Genomic DNA, 24,299 nt, shown 5'->3' with positions numbered 1-24,299 from the left:
CATTTTTTTTCTTTTACTGTTTTAATGTTTCCCAACTTCAGCAGCTCTCCAGCACTCAAAGCAGGAATGGGCTTCATAAGAGAAAAGTAAATCAAATATAAGCTAATCCTATGGTGTCTTCTCAGAAAGGTATTTGTTTCCACTCAGTCTGCAAAAAGGGATCTAAAAAGATGGAACAAGATCACATAAATAATTTGTACTCTGATCTGCCCAAGAGAGGATGATTCTACTTCTGAGTACATGAGGATGGGTGGAGAAGTAAATGGTACAGCCTTTGCAAGCCCCCTGACCAGTATTTTACTGGTGTTCAACAGATAACCCTGGCTGTTTAACTCAGCTCTGGCTAAGGTGAGGCAAGAGATGCCTAGTGCCAATATTTAAGGATGCACTCACTCTCAGGGCCATGTACTAGTAAATGCAGACTCGACACTTGCAGGGCCCTGAGACTGAGTGCCCCCTTAAATTATGCACCCTTGGTGCCTCTTGCCTCAGCCCAGTTTAGGCCCAGGTATAACCAAATACTCGTAGCTAAAGCAAAGCTCTTGAAAATGCTCCACTTGGCTTTCATTAGAAGCACTCTCAACATTGGTTGCACATAAGAATCACCTGAGGAGCTCTTTAAAACCCCAATGTTTAGCCCAGCAGGTGTGGCTCAGTGGCTGAGTGTCAACCTAAGAACCAGGAGGTCACAGGTTCAATTCCCGGTCGGGGCACCTGCCCAGGTTGTGGGCTCCATCCCCAGTTGGGGGCATGCAAGAGGCAGTCGATCTATGTTTCTCCCTTGTCGATACTTCTATTTCTCTCTCACTCTCCCTTCCTCTCTAAAATCAATAAAAACATCTTTTTAAAAAAAAAATCCCAATGTTCAGGCCATAGCCCAGGCTAAACAGATTAGAATGTCTAGGGGTGTCCTCTATTTTTTATTTTTGCATTTAAAGCTCTGTAGGTCAGAGGTAAAAGGCATCAGGGTTTATAAAACACAACTGAGAAAGCCTTGTATTTGTGAAAAGTGTTAATCCTATACACAAGTGATAACAGGCAATCCTCCCACCTATTCCCCACCCCATCAGAAACTGAACTGTAGATTTGGGCACAAAGCAGGTACAAGATTTCAGTCTTGCTTAAAATAAGCAACAAAGGTATCTGAACTTCATTCTTATATACAACAAAGCAATTCTAACTTCTCCAGAAGATAAAGTTGGAAGATGCTACAATAAAGCTTAATGCCCATTTACAATGGAATGGAAACCATCCGTGCCTACCACAAATCCGCTGTGATGTAAGTTTAACTACAGCAAGTGACTAACAGCAGTGACTGCTATGTCTTGCAATTAACACTAAACGCGCCACTGAAATTATGCTCCATCAAGAAACTTGTTTCAAGGAACCAAATTATGTAATACCAAGGGATGCCTTTTGGGTCAGATTTGTTCCCCCATTTGGATAATATTCCATGATTACAGATTACAGTCAGCACTTACTAAACAGAAAGAATAATCAAGAAGAAGTTACTTTGCATAACAATGAAGAGCATAGGAACTGGCAGCTGAGCTCCTGGCTCCAAACTCTACTAGCCTTGCATCCTTAGGCAAGTTACTCAACTGCCCTAAACTTCAATTTCCACATCTGTAAGATAAGGATAATAACAGTCCCATAATAAAGACTGCCATTGTTCAGCCACTTCTCTCTTTGCAGGCACATGAGAAAATTACATCCCCTCCAGTCTGCTTTGCAGTTCAACGAATCATGTGACAAGTTCTGGCCAATGCACTGTGAGTAGCAGTAACATGAGTCACATCCAGGCATTTAACTGCTAGGGTGAGAAACTATTTCTCTGTTCTGGCAATTATGAGAACAGGTGCTGTGCTGGAGGTGCCACACGAACAAGCAGCCAGAATAACAGAGCCACCACATGGAGGGCAGCTGCCCTAGAGTTCACCCCCACCCACTGCAAAGTAGGAAGCGAACCATTGTTTTGTTATGACACTGAGATTTCAGTGGTGTCTGTTATCACAGCTTATCCTAGGCAACACAAACTGATACAAATACTGAATGTAGGACTTGTGAAGACTAAATGAGACAGTGCCTGACATACACGAAGCTTTTGATAAAGATGAGCAGAATGATCACAGTCCTCTGATGGTTAGGGTAAAAGGGCTGTGTTTCCCCAAGCTATGAGAATCTTCTCAGCTATTTGGAGTTGTCCTACAAGGTTACCATGGACTAACCATAAATCCTGAACCCACTTCAAGGTCTACCAGGGACTTCATAGGACAGGTGTAAACAGCTGAGTGGTTTTCATCTCAATATGAGGAAAAGGAAAAAGTCCCTGCATGCTGTGTGGACATATGAAAGTCATTTGTATCAGAGAGAATTACAGGGGACCTCAGCACATCCCTTGATGTGCTGAGTATTCACCTTCTTCATACAGATTTGTAAAACCAATACATGATGACAAGAGTCTGGAGCTTTGCTTTTTGTTCAAGTTGTGGAAAGTGCTCAAGTATACAGTGGGTTGGGAGCAGGGATGGCAAGATAAGAAAATGTTAAATCAAAACTTTCAGAAGATAATTTCATTCTGCCAAAATTGGTACCCCCAAAGTACTTAGTAATCATCAGAATGGTGCTTCAAGAATTGGGGAATTAAAGGATGATCAGAGCTGATATGACTGACAAGGACAAGAGAGAAAGAATGGGGGAAGTTCCACCCAGACTCTCCCACTTACACGTCCCCTTGTCCTGAACAAAGCCTTAAATGACAGTAAAAATTACTCAAGTGGAAAATTAAACTGAATGCTATTCTTTTGCCATGGCTCTGGAATTCCTGTCCCAATCTCTTCCTGGTAAAGAACAAAATCTATTTTAATGGCAAGTCAGTTAAAAGGAACTAATCTCAGGTTGCTCTCTGAATGTTTCCCACTTTAAAAAAAAAAAAGAAACTAAGATACTTGCTAAGTTTTCTTATTTCAGTTTACAGGGGAGTTGGATAAAGCAAGAAGAAATTCCACAAATGCTTATAGAATAGGCTTTAAACCCACTAAAAATGGTTCTCAGAAATAAGAAACGGGTCATGGGTAATAAAATGTATAACTGGGAGCTACTTACCACATTTAATACTCTCTATCCGCACAGGGAGGCCAGACTGTGCTGCAGCAATTAATTTCAAGGCAATGTAAAACTGAGTTGGACCAAAATAACCAACGCGCTTGGCACCACACAGTTCCGTGATCTGAAAACAGACAAGAAAAGTGATGCTGAAAAACCCCATTTCATAACAGGAAAATGAGACAAGCTATATTATGAAATCTCAAGGATTTCACAGTGTAGCTAACCACAAGTCCCTGGAGAACCTATGTGTACACACTGGTTTCTTTTTCTTACAGTTTACAGGGAGTTATTCAATTCAGATAATTAAATTCTACCTACTCATGATGTTTCAGGACTGATTATTCCTCCTCTTTCAACAATAAAATTAAAGATAACAAAGGATGGCTGTTACTCTTCTTACAAAAGAGAGTGACTTTTTCAGGGGGTGGATTCTGATGTATGAAATCTAGAAAGTCAGTGGGGGCGAAAACAGAACAGATTAGTCATTTCCACTACCTGTGGATGATCCTAGTTGATCGAAATTAAAAGTGATTATTTTTTAAGTCATCAGGCAAATGATTTCCTAAGCATTAAAATTACATCTTGAGTGCTCGTTTCAGAGGAATAAAACAGAAGTATTTTCAAGATATTGTGCCCTAGCTGGTTTGGCTCAGTGGATAGAGCATCAGCCTGTGGACTGAAGGGTCCTGGGTTCGATTCTGGTCAAGGGCACATGCCCGGGTTGCGGGCTTGATCCCCAGTAGGGCGCATGCAGGAGTCAGCTGATCAATGATACTCTCTCATCATTGATGTTTCTCTCTCTCTCTCTCTCTCTCTCTCTCTCTCTCTCTCTCTCTCTCCTTTCCTCTCTGAAATCAATAAAAATATATTTTTTAAAGTTATTGTAATCTTTCATTTGTAGACCTTAAACTAACACATATCCTATTGTTGGTTTAAAATAACTTAAATTCAATGACTTTTAGATACTCAAAAGTTCAAATAATTGTAAGTGGGTGTGAAGAATTAAAAAGCATCCCCCACTTTTTATGCCCCAGAGGAAAACAGTATATGTTCTTCTAGAAATGTTATATATATATATATATATATATATATATATATATATATATATATATTAGAGGCCCAATGCACAAAATTCATGCAAGGGCCTTGGACCCAGCCCCTGTCCACTGCTGCCACCACGGCTGGGGGGCCTCTGCCACCTCTGCCACGGCCCCTGCCACTGCCATGGCTGGGGGCCGCAGTCCCCCCGCCCCCCCCCCCCCACACTGCAGCTTTGTCCAGAAGGAAGGACATCCGGAAGGACGTCCGGTCTAATTAGCATATTATGCTTTTATTATTATAGATATATACTAGTATGATGCACACCTGTGTTTTTCTTGTTGGTTATTCAATACTTCATACAAATAGAATACCACATACTATTTTGCATGCACCATTTTTTCATTTAGCAATACTGTTTTCATGCCTCAAGACATCTCAGCCTGGATCCCCAACCACCCTCAGGACAAAATTCCATCTCCTTAGTATGACATTAAGGCCCATTCACAACCTGTCCCTGAGCAGTTTTTCCTAGTTTCATCTCAGGACACACACGCATATGCACACAGTTCTGTAGTTGCATTCAGCTTCTCCACTGTCCAAACACATCTTGCCCTTTCATATCTCTGTATCTAGTGCACATGCTATAGGAGATGAGAAACTAAATAGCCTTAAAGCCCTGGTCTGTGTGGTTCAGTTGGTTGGATTGCTGACCCATACATCAAAAGGTGGTGGGTTCAATTCCCAGTCAGGATGAGTATGGGAAGCAACTGATCAATGTTTCTCTCTTCTCTTCTTCTCTTCTCTTCTCTTCTCTTCTCTTCTCTTCTCTTCTCTCTCTTCTCTCTCTCTCTCTCTCTCTCTCTCTCTCTCTCTCAAATCAATAAAAAATATCCTCAGGTGAGTATTAAAAAATAAAATAAAGAAATAGCCTTAAAGTCAAGGTTGGTTTTTAATGAAGAAACTAATTAATTTTATGACTTTGGGCAAGTTAATTTAATCTGCCTGAAACCTAATTTCTTCATATGTAAAGTAGAAATATTCTCTCCCTCATAAGACTATTGGAAGGATAAATAAATAAATAAATAAATAAATAAATAAATAAATAATATGCTAAATGAACCTAATACAATACTTATAAATCTGTCCATACTAATAAAAGCCTAGGTGATCCTCGCACCCTTGTGTGACACCCTCCTATCATCACAAGATGGCCACCACAAGATGGCCAGCAGGGGAGAGCAGTTGTGGGCAATTGGCTGGCAGGGGAGCAGTTAGGCGTCAATCAGGTTGGCAGGGGAGCGGTTAGGGGGCAATCAGGCTGGCAGGCAGAATCAGTTAGGGGCAATCAGACAGAAAGGCAGGCGAGCTGTTAGAAGCCAGCAGTCTCGGGTTGTGAGAGGTATGTCCGACTGCGGGATCGGGCCTAAACCAGCAGTCGGACATCCCCCAAGGGGTCTCAGATTGGAGAGGGTGCAGGCCAGGTGAGGGACACCCCCTTCCATGCACAAATTTCATGCACCGAGCCTCTAGTCTATATATATAAAAGCTTAAGCAACCGAACAACCAGTCGCTATGATGTGCACTGACCACCAGGGGGCAGATGCTCAGCACAGGAGCTTCCCCATGGTGGTCAGTTCACTCCTACAGCCAACCTCCCATGGCCCCAATCAGCCCCAATCGCCAGCCAGGCTAAGTGACCCCACCAGTGCACGAATTCATGCACCGGGCCTCTAGTATTCAATAACTGTTGGGTTCCATCTCATTCACCTGGAACTGGAACCTCTTCAGTCCCTAGTAGATTTAACTGCAATGCTTCTTCCCAAGTCCCCAGGTATGGTTTATTTTCCAAGCATATTCTCTGACTATTCAAATGTCCAAAAACATCACTTACATGATATACTGTCTTAGACTTGCTTCCAAATAAAAGGAGAGAAGGAAGTAAGTGAGGAGTATGGGTGGAACAAGTCTGACCAAGAGTTGAAAACTATTGAAATTAGATGATAGGTTCATGAGGGTTCATTCTCCTTGAAATTCTCCATATTCAAGCTTTTAATGTATATTTAAACACATCACATTATATTATATGTTTATCTCTGCCTCTCATTAAAATGTTTTCTCTCTAAGGACAAGGGGTAAGTTCCATTCATCTCCAGGCACAAGGATAGGCACCCAGGATATAGTCAAAAAAATCTCAATCAAGTGAATGAACCAACTCTCAAAAATAAAAAGTAACTGTTGCTCTGGCGGGTTTGGCTCGATGGTTAGAGCATCAGCCTTTGGAGTGAAGGGTCACAGGTTAGATTTCTGGTCAGGGCACATGCCCAGATTGCTGTCTCAATGCGGGTGTACAAAAGGCAGCCAATCGATGTTTCACCCTCACATAGATGTTTCTCTCTCTCTCCCTCTCCCTTTCTCTCTCTAAGAATCAATTTAAAAATATTTTTTTAAAAGTAACTGAGTTTTATAATACAATCCCTTTATTGTGAATAAATTACACATTTTCAGGTACAGGCTTGCCTGTACCTAGAGAAAAACACCAGCTACATTAGTGTAATTCCAACATCAATATAGTTATCTTGCAGAATAGTTCCTAATATTAAGAAATTAGAATCCTTGGTATGTGAACAACTTAACTTTAATTTAGTATTGTTAACTCTCGGTTATTCCTTTACCATAACTACCACATAGAACTGAAAAGCTCTTAAAGATAACTGAAATTGCTGCTAAACCACTCACTATGGGATTGATTTTGAGAGTAACAACTGAATCTGACATTAGTAAATCACCTTTTTTACCCTGGAATCTGTCCTTTGATCCTATATACCACTAGAATCACTGTTTTGTAGCCAACACAGAGTAAGTGGAACTGTGATATAAAAGAACATAAGTGAAGTGAGCCCATAGGTCACTTAGTACACCAAACCTCCAGGAGACATGCCAAGAACATTCTGGAATATTTGAGCCACAGGAAGATAAACTAATTATAAGCCTTTAGAACTTACATGTGGAACCTCGTAAATTGGATACTTCTCAATCCTAAAAGCAGGTTAATTTTGTAAGGATATTTTCTTTGTTTGTTTATAGAGGTTCAAAATGTTCTAAGTCTAAATTCTTCATGGAAAGGTTCTAAATTGTGGGCAGAAATACTTTGATGCAATCTAAAGAAAATAATGTGGTGCTGTGTCCCAAATACTTGGTTAGCAGGAGATATTTTTTATAACTGCTCCTTCAAACAGTCCAAGTTGTTAAGCTTTTCTCAAAATAAAGAAAAACAATGAAAAGATTCCATGCCTCTTCTTTAGTCTAAACTCCAAACCTGTAACACTCAGCTGGATCCATCTTAGATTACACATTGTGCAAATTTCTAATACAGAACAAGAACCTATGGACTGATGTTTGTTTTCTCAGGTGGAAGGCAAGAGATGAAGAAAAAAGAAATGGATGAAATCAACTTCCTTAGAGCTTACAGATGTACAACTAAACTGTCAGGGTGCTGGATATGAATCAGAAAAATTCACCGACCATTTGAAAAGAACCTGGACAAAGTTTTGGAAGAAGATTGAAGGCCACTAAAATAGCTTCCCTCCTACCTAATTCTGAAAGATTAAGTGACTGTGCTGAGTAATCAGTCCACACCCATTCCAGTTTGCCTGAAATAATACTTTCTTTCCTAGCTGGAATGTAGTAAATTTTCAGAACTGTTCAAAGGTTTGAATAAGCTTCTCTCTTTCAAATATTTTTTAAAGACTTCCTTACAAAGATTTAAATGTTTAAAAAGTCTTGGTGGGAGGGGGAGAACAAATTCGCTAGTGGACCCTCTTTTTTATTCTCTCCCCACTACAGCTAAGCCAGATTGTTTGCTCACAATGGACTGCTTCAAGTCCTGAATCCAGACTGTGAAACTTCACACACTATTTCTCCACATTCTCTCCATGATGTCTTATAACCATGGTCAGCAAACTGCGGCTCGCGAACCACATGCGGCTCTTTGGCCCCTTGAGTGTGGCTCTTCCACAAAATACCACAGCCTGGGCGAGTCTATTTTGAAGAAGTGGCGTTAGAAGTTTAAGTTCAAAAAATTTGGCTCTCAAAAGAAATTTCAATCATTGTACTGTTGATATTTGGCTCTGTTGACTAATGAGTTTGCCGACCACTGTCTTATAACAAGATTATCCCCCAACTCAAACAGGCTTCCAGGGCTCCTTTTACCCTTTCCTATAAAACCCAGACACCTGAACATGGCTTTTGAGGCCCTCCCATCTGGCCCAAACTATCTTTCCAACAACCCCATGTTTGTCTCTTCCCACCCTGCATCTAAGGCTTCAGCCATTCCACATGCCAACCATCTCTCCACACATGAGAGCTATTCAGGCCTCTGGGCACCTGGTGAGTCCCCTGCCTGGAAGCTGGATGTCTCCCAACTTCTTTACCAACCAGGCTCATCCTTCAAATCTTATCTTTGAAACCTTAGTCAATTCCATATGGCATGTCTTCTGCATTCCCATAATCCTTTTCACTAGCTTTCCATCACATCACTAGCCTTGTAATATAGCAAAATCGGTATTCTGGCCATTGTTTCCGCTGTACCCCATTTCCTTCCCAAATGCCCAACACAAAGCAAGAGTATATTTTTACCATTTGTACCCCCTAAGACTCATACTTTATAGTGCTTGCTGTATATTCACTTGTTCAGTGAACTTTTGTTGAATTAATTATTTTTCACAGCCTGTAGTAGCAAAATTGTTCTTTCATCTTATTATTACTTTTACAAGTGTCTGCTACATAGGCTTTATCTCACACTATATAGCCATAAGAGTTCCTGCAAGAATATAACAGAATATTAACTTCTTTGTCCCCCTCCCTTCTCAGCTAGGAGGGACTGGTTGGGGTCAAAACATGAAGAGTAGGCCTCCACCATGCTTTATTCTGGCCCTCTGCCTCAGCTGCCCAGAACACCTCATTGGTGATCCAACCACTCAGCCCTCCAGAGATGCAGAGCAGGCCTTCTTTCTCTGAACCTCCTTCTACTCAGCATACCCCCAGGGGATCTCAGCCCCCACGTAGGCACCCTCAACAACAGAAATATAAAGGAGAATTTGAAGTATATGCTTGCAAGTTGTACCTCAGCCTCTCAGGAAATAGCTGAAGAGCCACATCAACTATCCTGGGTTTCTCCTTTCTGTTCATTTATTAAGTTCTAAAAATCAAGAAGGACTTTCAGTTCAGAGGGACCTGTTCTTGAGCTACCCAAGAAAATATAAACCCTCATATCCAATTACCCAATATTAGGTACCATAGTGTATGCCTAAGCCAAACCACTACAGTATTAAAGAGAAAGAAGACATACAATGCTTAGGCATGATTTCAGACTAATACCTAAAAGTATTAATTTAAAATGTTTCGGGCACCTCCCATTGAAAGCATTGTGCCATGTAGAAAATGAATAGCACTGAACAAAACTTATTCTTCTCTCTCTCCTTCTCTTCTTCCTTCCCTCCCCCATCCTCCACCCCTAAATATATTTTTACCTCCGAAGCACAGGAATATTCTCTTATACCATCAATCATCACACCTCAGACATTAATATTATCATATAACACATAATCCATTCATTTCTTCAGTTATCCTAAAATGGTAGAACTGGATTTTCTTTTTCCAATCCAAGACTTAATGTTCATATGCATTACTTTTTTTTGTTAAGTCTCCTTAGTCTTCCCCTAGTCAAGAACAATTCCCCTTGATTCTTCATGACACTGAATCCTTTCAAGAGTTCAGACAAGTTGTCCCGCAGAACATTCCACATTTTGGATTTGTATGTTTCCTTGTGGTAACACTCAAGTCAAACATTTCTGGCAAGAACACCACACAGGTGATACTGTGTTAGAATATCCCACCACTGATTGCCAAGTTTAGCCATTTCGTTAAGGTGGTGACTGCCAGATCTCTCCATTGCAAAAACAGGTTTTCACATAGTACTTTGAGACCACGTGAGTATTCTATTCCCTAGAAAAATTGGCTTTTGAATCTGTTAAATACGAATTCTAAGTCGGTCTAGCTAAATTACATCAGCATATACAAAACTGAAATCCTAAGGCAAAATCACAACAAAGATAGGAATGTTATTTATTCTGTGAGGTAGGTATTATTACCTTCAGTTTATGCACTAATAAATGCCACAACTCAAAGTTAAGTAATATGTTCAAGGTCAAAAGTTCACAGCTAGTACTCAAGCCTACATGTGCCTAGATTCAAAGCTCACAGTCTTTCCATTACATCAGGGGTTGGAAAACTACTGTTCATAGGCCAAATCTGGCCCACTGCCTGGTTTTATATGGCCCATATGTTGAGAATGGTTTTTACAGATGAACATTTGCAATCCATTTGATGATAGGGAACACTAACTTTGAATCCCATTAGGTAAAATGTTACCTCAAAACTAAGAAGTCCATGCTTCCTTCTAGCAGACCTGCATTATCAAAAAAAAATTGTGCTCAATTATTATTATTATATTTTGAATTTTTTTCAATAAAAAGTTTGTGGAAATTTATTTTCTCTCTCATTATATAAGTATTTGTATAATACCCTCAATTTTGCCTCTTGGCCTACAAAGCCTAAAATATTTACTACCAGGTTCTTTACAGGAAGGACTACCAACCCTGAATAAAAACATATTGCCTCTCTGAGCTATACTTTATATCCTTGCAGATAACCTCAAATGCCATACATGAAGGGTATTTTCTGTAAATAGCTACAATAAGTAAATACAACTTAAAGAGTGAACACTCCCAGCCCTAGCCAGTTTTGCTTTGGATAGAGCACCGACCTGCTGACTAAAGGGTCCCAGGTTCTATTCCAGTCAAGGGCACATGCCTGAGTTGTGGGCTCAATCCCCAGTAGGGGGCATGCAGGAGGCAGCTGATCAATGATTCTCTCTCATCATTGATGTTTCTCTCTCTCCCTTCCTCTCTAAAATCAATAAAAATATTTTTTTAAAGTGAACACTCCCTTTAGAATAAAAGAACACGTGTATTTGCTCCATTTATACATTTGTTTAAAATTTTCAGATGCTTTTGAACAAAAGCTTCCTACAATACTATAAACTTCCATGGCAACCAATTGGAGTAAATGGATGCCATATTTCAGATATGAACAAAATCTGTGCAATAATTCACATGTTAAAAAGAAGGTTTTGCTTTTTTTCAGCTTTAAGGAACAATTGACAAAAAAAATTGTCATATAATTAAATTGTACAAAGTGATGATTTGCTCTATTGTGAAAGAATTCTCACCATTCGGTTAATTAACACATCACCTCTCATATTTACCTTTTTGTAGAGTTCTGTTTTGTTTTCTGGGTGTGTTTTTGGGGGGTGAAAACACTTAAGTTCTACTCTCACAGCAAATCTCCATTATACAATATAGTAAAATCAACTATAGTCACCATGTTATACCTTAGATCCACGCAACTTATCCATCTTACAACTGAAAGTTTGTAACCTTTTACCATTTTCTCCTTTGGCAATCACTATTCTGTTTCTATAAGTTTGACTTTTTTAATATATATATTTTTATTGATTTCAGGGAGAGGGAGAGAGAGATAGAAATATCAATGATGAGAGAGAATCACTGATCTGCTGCCTCCTGCATGCCCTACACTGGTGAGTGAGCCCACAACCCAGGCATGTGCCCTGACCGGGAATCAAACTGTGACCTCCCAGTCCATAGACTGATGCTCAACCACTGAGCCATGCCAGCCAGGCTTTTTCTCTCTTCTTCTTCTTCTTCTTTTTTTTTCAGATTCCACATTTACTAGTAAGTGAGATACCATGCAGCATTTGTCTTTTCCTATCTGGCTTATTACACTTATTTGCTTTTTATTTTTAAAAGGAAAAGGTGTTATAAATCTTCATAACCGTTCTTTGAAACATCCTTCTGAATTTGTGAACATATAATGATCCAAAATCTCCCAATACATAAGCTACTCCCAAGTTGCAAATCAATTTTGGAAGCTACATTATCTTTCAGAATGCCCAAGATGCCGTTTAATTTAGGGATAGAGAGCCTATAATAAATTATAGGCCAAATTCAGCACAGATGCTAAATATAGGCCATACTGGCAGAGGCTATGGCCCAGATCTGCTTTGTCAGCATTCTTAGCCCAAGGTCCCAAACTCACCCCAGTAGCACCAGACTTGCCACTCTGGCTATGATGGAATTTGAACAGGGAGAAGACTCTGGGGGGGAATCAGGAACTTGTACATTGCTAGTGGAAGCACATATGGATGTAACATCCAGACACTTTTTGGCAAAATCCAAAGAATTACAATCAACCTCTTGATCTACCAATTCTAACTCTAGGAACTTATATTCCATTTTAGACTAGCAAAATGACATACTGTACAAGGTCATTCAAAACATATCATCTAAGATACAGATTGAAAAACATCTAGAGGTCTATCATCTAAAATATTAATCAACCGTGCTTCATCCACATAACAGAATTCTAGGTAGCTCTAGTGGACATTTGTCATACCCATAACTGCCCATCACCTTTTGAAAAGCTTTTCTCTATTTAAAGAAGTTTGTCAGCTTGAAAGCCAAGAATCAAATTCCTAGGCTCCTTCGCAGCTAAATTGCAAACCTGTGACCAAGTCTCCACTGATCAGACAGATCCACACAAGACTTTGCTTTGGAAGTGAGAAATGTAAGGAAAAGGCTCTGCTCAAGACTTCCACTTTTACAAGAGCTGCCTTCCTGGCTTAGGATGGCAGTGGAAGCAGGTGCAGTCAATCATATCCCTGCTGTCTGCTGCTCAGTACAGGCAGGAGTACGGGTGGCTTCCACTTCATACTACTACTACACATGGCTTGGAGCTTTGTTTCTGGAAGCAGATGCGGACCTGTTCCTCCAGCCCTCCGAATGGTTCCATGAGTTACCTAAAACCCTAATCCCTTTGCAGCTTAACCATCTAGAGTGGATTCAGTTGTTTGCCACAAAAACAAACTAAAAAGAAATGAGTCGTGATACAGACAGATCATCAGATTAAACTGTTGAAAATTTTAAAAAGCAAGGTGCACAATAGTAGGTATGGTAAGTATCATTTTTTTAAGGGAGGCTGCATATAGATGCAGTTACTTACATATCCACACACTGTCCCTGGAAGTTGAAGCTAAAAAACCTGACTGCCAGCTGCCTCCAGGCAAAGGCACAGGTTGGCCAGGGCACAGGAGGAGGGAAAAGTTTACTGCATTTCATTTTGTACCTTTTGAATTTGGAATCATGTGGATGTATTATCTGTTTTATTTTTTTTATTATCTATTTTTAAATGAATTTAGAAAAATTGGGAAAAGAGACAAAGCCTAACCCCGTGTCAGCAAGAAATATTATAGATGGACCCCAAACCCATTCCCCTCCCATCTGCTCTACATGCAATTTCAAAACAAAGCGCCCAGCTGGACAAAATTGCAGTAGTCCTCACTCACCAAGCCCAGACTTCACAAACACATTGCTCTTTCCTCGAACTTGCCAACACAGAACAATGCAGCAGCTTCCTTTATAAAAACTAGTTGTCTTTGTCAAAGGCAGTGCTGTTTAGCTGGGTGACCTTGGGGAAGGCACCTGGCCTCCCTTAGTCTCAAAGCTCATATATTGGAATGAAGCCATCAGACTAGATAGAACGCAAGGCTCTTTCTATATCCAAAAATCCTATAAAAAGGAATTCTACTGGGTGAAAGCTAAAACTATGGTTGAACCTCTCCCTCTGGCACTTACCACTTCTGCTTTGTATTATGGTTCCCAGTATACCTGCTACCTCCCCCTACAAGGCTGTAAGTCTCTTGCCGGTTAATCCTGCATTTTTGCAAATCAACCTTGCATTTCCCACAGCATCCATCCATTTATTTCCACTAGGAAGGCTTTGGGAATAAATTATATATACCTGCTGAGTTTTAACTCTTCACTGAACTAAGAGAATCCCTATGCATGTTGTTTTATACCTTTGAACTGTGACTTGTGTGAATATATCGACCTGTTCAAAAGAATATTTTTAAACTTTAAAGGATCAGAGACAGTACCTAAACCCAAAATAGCAAGAACCTCAGGTGAGTTCAGGTAAGTCATCTCATAATCATCTGATTCCAAGCAAAGCTAAAGAAAAATACAACATATCCTCCCTAAACTTTGAATTTACTTAGCTTTTTTTGTGTGGAGGAAGGGGAACATTTTGTATTAAAACACAGAAATATGTTAAGGAGTTGAATATGAAATTAATACATCCTTAAATTGAAAGAATTCAAAGAAATTCTACACTCAGGCTAGCTACTTTGCTTTTTTATACAATGGATTAAGCACCGTGGTTGGCAAACTGCGACTCGCGAGCCATATGCGGCTCTTTGGCCCCTTGAGTGTGGCTCTTCCACAAAATACCACGGCCTGCACGAGTCTATTTTGAAGAAGTGGTGTTAGAAGAAGTTGAAGTTTAAAAAATTTGGCTCTCAAAAGAAATTTCAATCGTTGTACTGTTGATATTTGCCTCTGTTGACTAATGAGTTTGCCGACCACTGGATTAGCATATATAGGTTTGTCAGAGTGACTCTATAGTTAGTGTCATACTCCTAGACTGTCTTCTGGAATAAAGAAGGATTATAGATAGTCATGGCATTTGATGACAATGATTTCTTATTATGATTTTTGTAAACTCGGCCTTCTTTGGCAAGACAATGCCACAGCTTTTCAAGCTGCCCAGCTGGCTGCACACGTGCAGCACACATCTGAGGGTCAGGAGTTCATCAGGGCTGGCACCTGCCTGGGGAAAAAAGAGGGATCCAACAACTCATGGGTGAGGAGTGGGGAAGAGCCCAATGGGGGTGAACCACCAAGAACAAAGGAAGCATCCTCCCACCATCATTGTGATGTAGGCGAACAGTTTAAGGAGAAAGAACAGTAGAATCGACAGTAAGAACATTTACTGAGGGCCAACTGTGTGCAAGTCACCGACTTAAATGCCAAGAATTGATGAGATGAAGGAAATGCACACAAACTAATCTTAACACCAGAATTGAATTAAAATGCAATTAGAGCTCAGATTACAAAAGAAAATTCATTTTAGGATTCTGGCCCAGGTTTCAAGGCTCTGCATATCACAGAGTTTTGTACAGCTGGAGGCAGCGAAATCTCAAATGAACACAAATGCACTGCCAGAATTATTACATAAAGCTTTTACTGGTTCTGGCAACTCAGACTTATCTCAGTAGCCAAAGGATTCACTTTTCAGGCAATGTGTTTGTTGACATTTTTAGTGCTTTTGAAAAATAAAACTATAGGTTGGGGTTATCTGGTATTTTTATAAGTTTGTTGATTTCAGTCCATTCTATATTTTATATCTTTTATTTTATACACATTCATGGGTGCGTGCACACACCCAATCATACACACATTTCTTTTTAAAAGAAACTAGTGCCTTAGTGAGAGGAACAGTTGAGCCTTGCAAGCCAGGACATCTCATGCAAGTGGAGCATTGTGTATTATACACAGATCCTTGAAATGCTTTCAGAGGGAACAAATGGAAGTTCAGTCTCAGATCACACAGGAGTTCTCTCTTCAGTCTAAACCCACAGACTGAAACCTTCTAGCACAGTTAAAAAACATAGAAAAAAATAGTTTTTGATGGGGAATGCAATCTGACTTCATTAATGGGGTTTCTTTGTCGAATTCCTAGTAAAGATCCTATTCGATTGCTGAACAGCAAGTGCTCCTCTTGCCTCCATGACATTGTGGCAGCCTCCCTTTGAGGAGACTGAACCCCTTAAAGTGGGCTAATGCAGGGCATTGAAGCTGGAGACAGCCCACCCCCACCCCCCTTTCAGAATCATTCTTCCCACAGCAGGACCTCATGATAACCAGCACACTCAGTCCCCTGCATCATCATGGCAAAAGCAGATGGACTTAAGGGGCTTCAGCCCAATCCTCGGAAACCCAGCCCCAAGCCCATCCTGCTACTGGTGCTACTGTGACCCTACAGCCATATTATATTGACCAGACTGACCTCTTTCCATGACCAAATCCCCTTTCTATTCGCAGTTACAAATATCCATCTCCTTCCCTCTCTAGCTTAACAGATACCCATCATTTGAGACTGACCTTGCTCTCAACTGTCTGTCCTTGTCCTGCACCTCACCCCCAAGTACCCAGTGACACTTCCCTGATACCTAACCCCCAGAACTTTCTCCTGCCACCAAGCTGTGCTTGCCAGGAGGGACATCTCTAGGACCCAGGTAGACAGATCTCCTATCTCCTACCTTGAATCACCTGTAGACACTGTGCCATCAGCCTGGATAGACTTTGCATTGCCTAATCTGATACAATCCAGCCATCCCACAATGGGGCCCTCTCACAATGCATGAGCAGAGACCTAGGTTCTGATTTCTCCCAGGACACTCTATCTCAAGTACAGTCCACTCTCGAAAGCCATGCCTAGAGATCTGACAATTTAGAGATATTTGATTTAAAAAAAAAAAAAAAAACAGCCTCTGCCCTCAAAGGGTTTATAATCTATTATGGCCTGAGTGTCCTTCCAACCCCCGCCCCCCGGAAAATTCATACCTTGAAATCCAACCTCACCCCAATGTGATAGTATTAAGAGATAGAGCCTTTGGGAAGTAATTAGGATTAGATGAGGTCATAAGGGTGGAGCCCCCTTGAATGGGATTAGTACTCTTATGAAGTCACAAAAGAGCTTGCTTTCTGTCTCTGCTCTCTACCAAGAAGCTGGGAGTCTGCAACCCAGAAGAGGACCATCACCAGAACCTGACTGTGGTAGCACCCTGATCTTGGACTTGCAGCTTCTAGCACTGTGAGATATATATTCGTTCTTTATAAGCCACTTGGTTTATGGTATTTTGTTATAGCACCTGAGATAAGACAATCTGATTGGAGGGTGTGTATCTAGGAAGTCTGAGAAAAGGGATCACCATTTCTCAAACACCTACAACAACACTCTCCAGGCCTCATGTGTTTCTCTTTTATGTGTTATTTCTAATATTTAAACTAATCCTACATGAATGGCTTTGCTGATAGGCACTTCAGGGTTTGGAAATGTTATTAGAGAATTTCTGGAAAATGAGAAACTGCCTGAATTGAAAGTCCTTGCTGCCCAACAATTTATATTTATAAATGTCACATGAACCAAGTTCACTGTGCAAATAGGCAATCCCTTATGTTCACTATGCTACCATTCATTCAGTTCCCTTAGGTGGCACACTATAGAAGTAAATGGAGTTTCTTTATGCCCACAAACTGAAAGACACATACTGTCTGTACCTTGGCAGCCAGAAGCACATGCAAATTAGGTGCCACTATTTCCTGGCCTTCCAAATGGCCATGGGCACACATCTGTGAGAGAGGGAGCAGGTGTAAAGGATACAGACTCAGAACTAAGTGTTTTCTCTCAATAGAACCAAGGAACAAACCACAAAGCTGGCTTCATCATAACTGTGCTGTAACCAACTGAGCTAACCAGAGTCCAGAACAGAAACTAAGGAATACTTGCCATCTTTCTTTTGGCTACCCAGCATCAAAACTCCCCGCCAATGTTTATGAAAATTTCCACCTGCCCTCAGCTAAATACGCTAAAATGTCATTTACTTTCCTGATTTCTTCTTAACCAGCGATTGGGCACAGGACCTAAGCTTGGCCTGACACACTGCACAGACATTTGAATCAATAGCCAGTGATGTGAAACAGCAGGAAAAGTAGGTCATAGTTTTCTGGAAACAGCAGCAACACTAGTTCCCAGAGTGGCAGGGTTGCCAAACCCCACACCTGATGTCCAGTGCAAGCAATGTGTAGTGTAGCTAGAGGCATCCACTATTTAGGAGCTATACAGCGCCAGCCTCCTCAACAGATCAACTCTGTGGTAGGTATAAAATGGCTGTGGTTCTGGTAGTGCTGTACATTTTTCAGGCCTTTTCTCCAGCTTTCCTAAAGAAAAACTGAGCTACCCAATATCCGACCAACAAATTCCTTTTCTGCTTAAATTACCCAGAGGTAATTTCTGTTCTCGAGATCATGTTAGTAAGAATCTTGGGTGTTAGAGGACAGGTCAAAAGGTGAGCCTTAAGTGATCCAGAACATCCAACTTTGGCTGTATCAAGTTATCTATTGCTGTATAACAAACCACCCCAAAACTTTAGTACCTTTTATTTAGTTCATAATTCTGGGGCTCAGCAATTTGGGCTGAGCTAGCTGGGCAATTACACTTATCTAGGCCAGACTCCACTGATCTCAGGTGGGCTCACTTAAGCTTCCACAGTAACTCTTGGGTCGACAAGGTGCCTCTCTTCTCCTCTACATAGAGGAGGACTCTCATCCTCCAGCAAGTGAGCTTGGGCCTTTTCACGTGGTGGCAGAGTTCCCAAAGCAGTAAGAACTAAAGATGAAATGTTTCTTCAGGCCTAGGCTCAAAACTTGCACAAGGTCACTTCTGTATTCTATGGTCAAACCAAGTCACAAGGCCAGACACAACTCTAAGGATGGAGACACAGACTCCACCTCTTGATAGGATGAATTGCAAAGTATTAGGAGAGTTTTTCAATCTACCATACCTGTTTGATGAACAGCATACTGGGGAAGTTGTCACAATAGGGATAACCCTAAGGGTTCCCCTTTATTAGAACTGCTTATATCTAGAATCTGTGCTCTCCACCATTTCCATTAACCACCAACCAATACCAACCATTGATTCAACAATAGCTAACTAGAATAACTAAAAGCAATAAACATACAGTGCTGAGTCTGCCAACTCGATAGCCTGTAAATAATTTCATACAGGAAAGGTAAAAAGTGTTCTGAGACCCAATTTCAAGGGGGCAAGGGTATTCACACAAACCAACAACAAACAAGGTGTTTGAGAATTCAACTCAATTCTGACACTATCTACCCAGATATAACATCAGATTCCACAGGGTGAAGACTCAGTCCTACAAGAATGCTCCCGAGCCCACTTCAGACACCAGTCACAAGCCCAGGCTGTTTATCTGTGCTTCTGACCAACTAACTATAAATCAGAGATTCTCACAATCTCCTCCTCAGGTTTGATTTATTTGCTAGAGTGGCTCACAGAACTCAGAGAAACATCCTAATATATAAAACCCAGGGTCCATAACATCCAAAACAACCAAAGGCTCTACCGACCGGAAGTCAGTCCTGCAGTCAGTGCTGGGTTGCCGTGGCAACCAAGCACCAACTGCCACTGCTGCGGGCACAGCGACCCAGCTGAGGGGGCTGCAGATCAGGCCCATAGAGAGGCCCAGGGAGAGAGAGGCAGGGTATGATCCGCAGCCTCCGTGGCAGCTGTTGATCAGCCATTGCCTCTTTCCCTCGAGGCTTCCCCAGCAGCCGCACCTCTTTCGCTCCGGGCCTCCATGGGTACTGCTGATCAGCTCCACCTCTCTGATCAGGCCCAGAGATTGGCCCGGAGACGCTGACTGGCATAGAAACCAACCAATCAGAACCAAATCTGGTTGAAGTGCGAGGAGCCAATGGCTGCCTAGGAGGCGGAGCTTTTAATGCTGACTGGCATAGAAACCGACCAATCAGAACCTAATATGGGTGAACTGCAAAGGCAGAACCTAAGGTGGGGGGTGAGGAGGGGTTTTAAGGGCAACAGCTGTTTGGTGTAAGGTGTAAGAAAGCAGTTCAAATTTTTAATGACAAGTTTGGCAGTATAGTGCATATGGCTGGCTATCAGTCCAGATATAGGGATTATGTATTTTTGTCTACCAAGAGCATCTCCTCCTGCTGAAAAAGGCTCCTCCCCCCCCACCATTTAAGCAATCTTATCCTATATAAACTATCTATACTAATAAAAGGGTAACATGCTAATTAGACCGGGTCGACCTGATCAACAGGGCAGTTGGGGATGAGATCAGGCCAGCAGGGTAGGGCCAGTGGGAGCGAGATCCGGCTGGCAGGGGAGGGCAGTTGGGGATGAGATCAGACTGGCAGGGGAGGGCAGTTGGGGGCAATATCAGGCCGGCAGGAGAGGGTGGTTAGTGGCGATCAGGTAGGCAGAGGCAGTTGGGGGAAATCAGGCCAGCAGGGGAGAGCAGTTAGGGGCAAGATCCAGCAGGGGAGGGCAGTGGGGGGCAACCAGGGCAGCAGGGGAGGGCCGTTGGGGTCAAGATCTGGCCAGCAGGGGAGGGTAGTGGGGGGCAACCAGGGTGGCAAGGGAGGGCAGTTGGGGGTGATCAGGCAGGCAGAGGCAGTTGGGGGTGAGATCAGGCTGGCAGGGGAGAGGAGTTGGGGGCGAGATCAGGCTGGCAGGGGAGGGCAGTTAGGGGCGATCAGGCAGGCAGGCAGAGAGGTTAGGGGTGATCAGGCAGGCAGACAGAGAGGTTAGGGGCGATCAGGAAGGCAGGCAGAGGGGTTAGGGACAATCAGGCAGGCAGGCAGAGAGGTTAGGGGCGATCAGGAAGGCAGGCAGAGGGGTTAGGGACAATCAGGCAGGCAGGCAGAGGCAGTTAGGGGCAAACAGGCAGGCAGGCCTCTAGAGAGGTTAGGGGTGATCAGGCAGGCAGGCAGGCAGAGAGGTTAGGGGCAATCAGGAAGGCAGGCAGGCAGAGGCAGTTAGGGGCGATCAGGCAAGCAGGCAAGTGAGCAGTTAGGAGCCAGTGGTCCCAGATTGCAGTCAGACATCCCCCAAGGGGTCCCTGATTAGAGAGGGTGCAGGCTTGGCTGAGGGAAACCACCCCCCATGCACGAATTTCATGCACCGGGCCACTAGTCCTATCTAATAAAGAAGGAATATGCAAATTGATCGTCATGCTGCCACAAAGATGGCGGCACCCACAGCAGAGGCGAGGTTTCCATAACACAAGATGACTGTGCCCACAGGGGAGGCGGGGTTTCTGTAACAAAGAATGGCTGCACCCACAGCAGAGGCTGAGTTCCCATAATGAGTCTTGACGAGCAATCAGCAGGGACCTGAGGCTGTGTGGCACTGGGCCGGTGCAGGGGACTGAGGCTGCACCCCCCAACCCAGTGGGGCTTGACAGGGGACCTCAGGCCGTGCCTCCCACCCTGGCACCAGGCCAGGGGACCTCAGGCCACACCCCCCACCCAACAGGGCTTGATGGGGCACCTCAGGCCACACACCCCCACCCCAGCACCGGTCCAGGGGACCTTAGGACACACCCCCACCCAGGCACCAGGCTTGGGGACCTGAGGCCATGCCCCCTGCCCAGCGGGGCTTGATGGGGGACCTCAAGGTGCACCCCCCACCCCAGTGCTGAGCTGGGGGACCTCAGGCCGTGCCCCCTGCCCAGCGGGGCTTGTTGATCAGCCATTGGGTGAACTGTGAGGAGCCAATGGGGACCTCAGGCCATATCCCCCACCTGGCAGGGCTTGACGGGGGACCTCAGGCCATGCCCCCTGCCCAGCAGGGCTTGATGGGGTACCTCAGGTCGCGCCCCCCACCCAGCGGGGCTTGACAGGGAACCTCAAAGCAAGCTCCGCACCCCAGCCCTGGCTGAGGGACCTCAGGCCACACCCCCCACCACAGTACTGGACCGGGGGACCGGAGGGTGCACAGGGGGACCTGAGGCTGCACCCCCCACCCAATGGGGATTGATGGGGGCACTGAGGCTGTGCCCCTCACCCAGTAGGGCTTGACGGGGGACCTGAGGCTGTGTCCCCCACCCAGTGCTGGGCTGGGGGACCTGAGGTTGTGCCCCCCACCCGGCGCCAGGCCAGGGGACCTGAGTCTGCATCCCCCACCCATTGGGGCTTGACGGGGATGGGGCCAACCAGTTCTGGATCTTGCCCAATAGGGGTGGGGCCGGCTGGGTCTGGGTCTAACGCAATTTTGAGGCACGTGCAGGTGGGTGGGGACTTGACTTTGGGTCCCACAGCGCACCCCAGACTCTGACAGGAGTAAGATTTTCATATACATTTTACTAATTTTCTTTCATCTCTGATATTTCTATTGTAGAGAATGGGCAAATAGCAATATTAAAATATTTCCTCTAATTAATTCCCTTTTAATGTGCATGAATTTCGTGCACCAGGCCACTAGTTTTATTATAAAAGGATATAACTATAGAACAGCCAGGTGGAAGAGATGCATAGGGTGAACTGTGGAAAAATGACACAGAGCTTCTATGCCTATTGCACCACTCTCCCAGCACCTCCACATGTTCACCAACCCAAAAGCTCTCCAAACCCAGTCCTTTTGTTTTTTTAATGGAGACTTCATTACACATTGACTAATTCATTAACTACTGATTGAACTCCATCCCCAGTCCCTCTCCCCTCCCCAGAGGTAGGGGTGGGACTAAAACTTTCAATGTTTGGCTCCACTGGCAGTCAGCTTCCACCCTTAGGTGCTTTCCAAAAGTCACCTCATTAATATAACAAAAGACACCTTTATCACTCTCAACACTTAGGAAATTCCAAGGGTTTTGGAGCTGTGAGCCATGGACAAATACCAAATATATGTGAGATATATATACATCTGAATGTCCAATCTATTTATAAAAGCCTAAGCAACCACTCAACCAGTAGCTATGATGCTCACTGACCACCAGGGGGAAGACGCTCAACACACAGGCATGGAAACATGGAACAGACTGAAGAATCTCTGAGGGAAGTGGGGAAGGGGAAAGGTGGGAAGAGATTATCCAAAGATCATATATGCATACTAGAGGCCTGGTGCACAGACACTGGTGGGGTCCCTTGGCCTGGCCGGCAGGGATTGGGCCGAATCCGTGCACCAGGCCTCCAACATCCCCCAAAGGGTCCCGGATTGCGAGAGGGCATAGGCCAGGCTGAGGGACCCCACCAGTGCACGATTCCGTGCACCAGGCCTCTAGTTTTTTTTTTTATAAATCACAATATTGCATCAGGCTTCTTCAATCTCTCATACTATATAGGGCATGCTAAAGATCATGGACTAGAGTTGTGTGGCATCTGACACCAGCTCTCCAGCTTTGGGTTTCCTTTGAACCTCAGTTTTCCTTCCCCAAAGCTCAAAATCAACATTTTCTGCATATGAACAAATGGGTAGTTTTATCACTTCAGGCAGAAGACTAGTTAATATCCCTATGTTACTGAAAAGCCTACTATAATTTTAAAGCAAACTAAAAAGCTCTACTCTGAATTTATTACTAGTATCTTGAAGAGGTTTAACCATATCCTCTTCCAAGAACCACTCATATTGGCAGATGCCACAAATTGAAACAAGATGTTTCCCTGACAACTGTTGAACTGCAAGAAGTCTCCATGGAAACCACCCAGTCTTCCCAAGTACCATTTACCTTATACTTTGGCTGGCATTCAAGCACATCAAATCAGCAATAAAAATGTACCATACTTTCCGGCGTATAAGACGACTGGGCGTATAAGATTTTTCTGGGTTAAAAAGTCATTTTATACGCCGGAAAATATGGCATATTGGACTATATTGATGGGATTAGATGTAATGGATTAGATATATTGGACTACCGTATTTTCCAGCGTATAAGACGACTTTTTAACCCAGGAAAATCTTATACGCCCAGTCATCTTATATGCCGGAAAATACGGTAAGGAAGTTAGAAGGACTTTGCGCAATGAGGAATATCTATGTTTGGTACAGTGATATTTTCCAGGGGTGGGGGAAGCATATTTAGTCCAAGTGTCTCAGGACTGAAATTCAACCCTGGTCATGCCCAACCCATTTTTTAAAATATCTCAAAAAGAAGTTTTAAAACACAGTGTTCTTCTGGTTTACCTAAGGCTGTTATGACAAAGTAGCACCAACTGGCTGCCTTAAACACAGAAATGTATTGTCTCTGAGTTCTGGAGGCTGGAAGTTCAAAATCAAGGTAATAGGTTTGGTTCCTTCCAAGGGCTCTAAAGGAAAATCTGTTCCATAACTCTCCCAACTTCCAGTAGCCCTAGGAGTTCCTTGGCTTGTAAATGCATCACCCCAATCTTCATCTTCACATAGCATTATCCCAGTGTGTCTGTGTCTTCAAATGACCACCTTCTTATAAGGACACCAGTAATATTAGATTAGGGGCTCACTCTACTCCATTATTATCTCATTTTAACCTGATTACAACTGAAAATACCCCATTTACAAATAAGGTCACATTCTAAGGTACTGGGGATTAG

The 24,299-nt window shown here is 43.1% G+C and overlaps 1 protein-coding gene across 1 annotated transcript in view; it reads right to left on the bottom strand.

Annotated features, from left to right (window-relative positions):
* Positions 1-24,299, bottom strand: part of REPS2 (RALBP1 associated Eps domain containing 2) — a 184,297-nt gene that overhangs the window by 121,022 nt on the left and 38,976 nt on the right. Inside the window, exon 2 of the mRNA XM_054715568.1 lies at positions 3,106-3,229. Coding sequence (XP_054571543.1) covers positions 3,106-3,229 — 124 coding nt within the window. The remainder of the gene's footprint in view (positions 1-3,105; positions 3,230-24,299) is intronic.

Source organism: Eptesicus fuscus, chromosome 1, assembly GCF_027574615.1.
Source record: "Eptesicus fuscus isolate TK198812 chromosome 1, DD_ASM_mEF_20220401, whole genome shotgun sequence".
NCBI classification, from domain to species: domain Eukaryota; kingdom Metazoa; phylum Chordata; class Mammalia; order Chiroptera; family Vespertilionidae; genus Eptesicus; species Eptesicus fuscus.
This window is presented reverse-complemented; position numbering and strand designations above follow the sequence as displayed.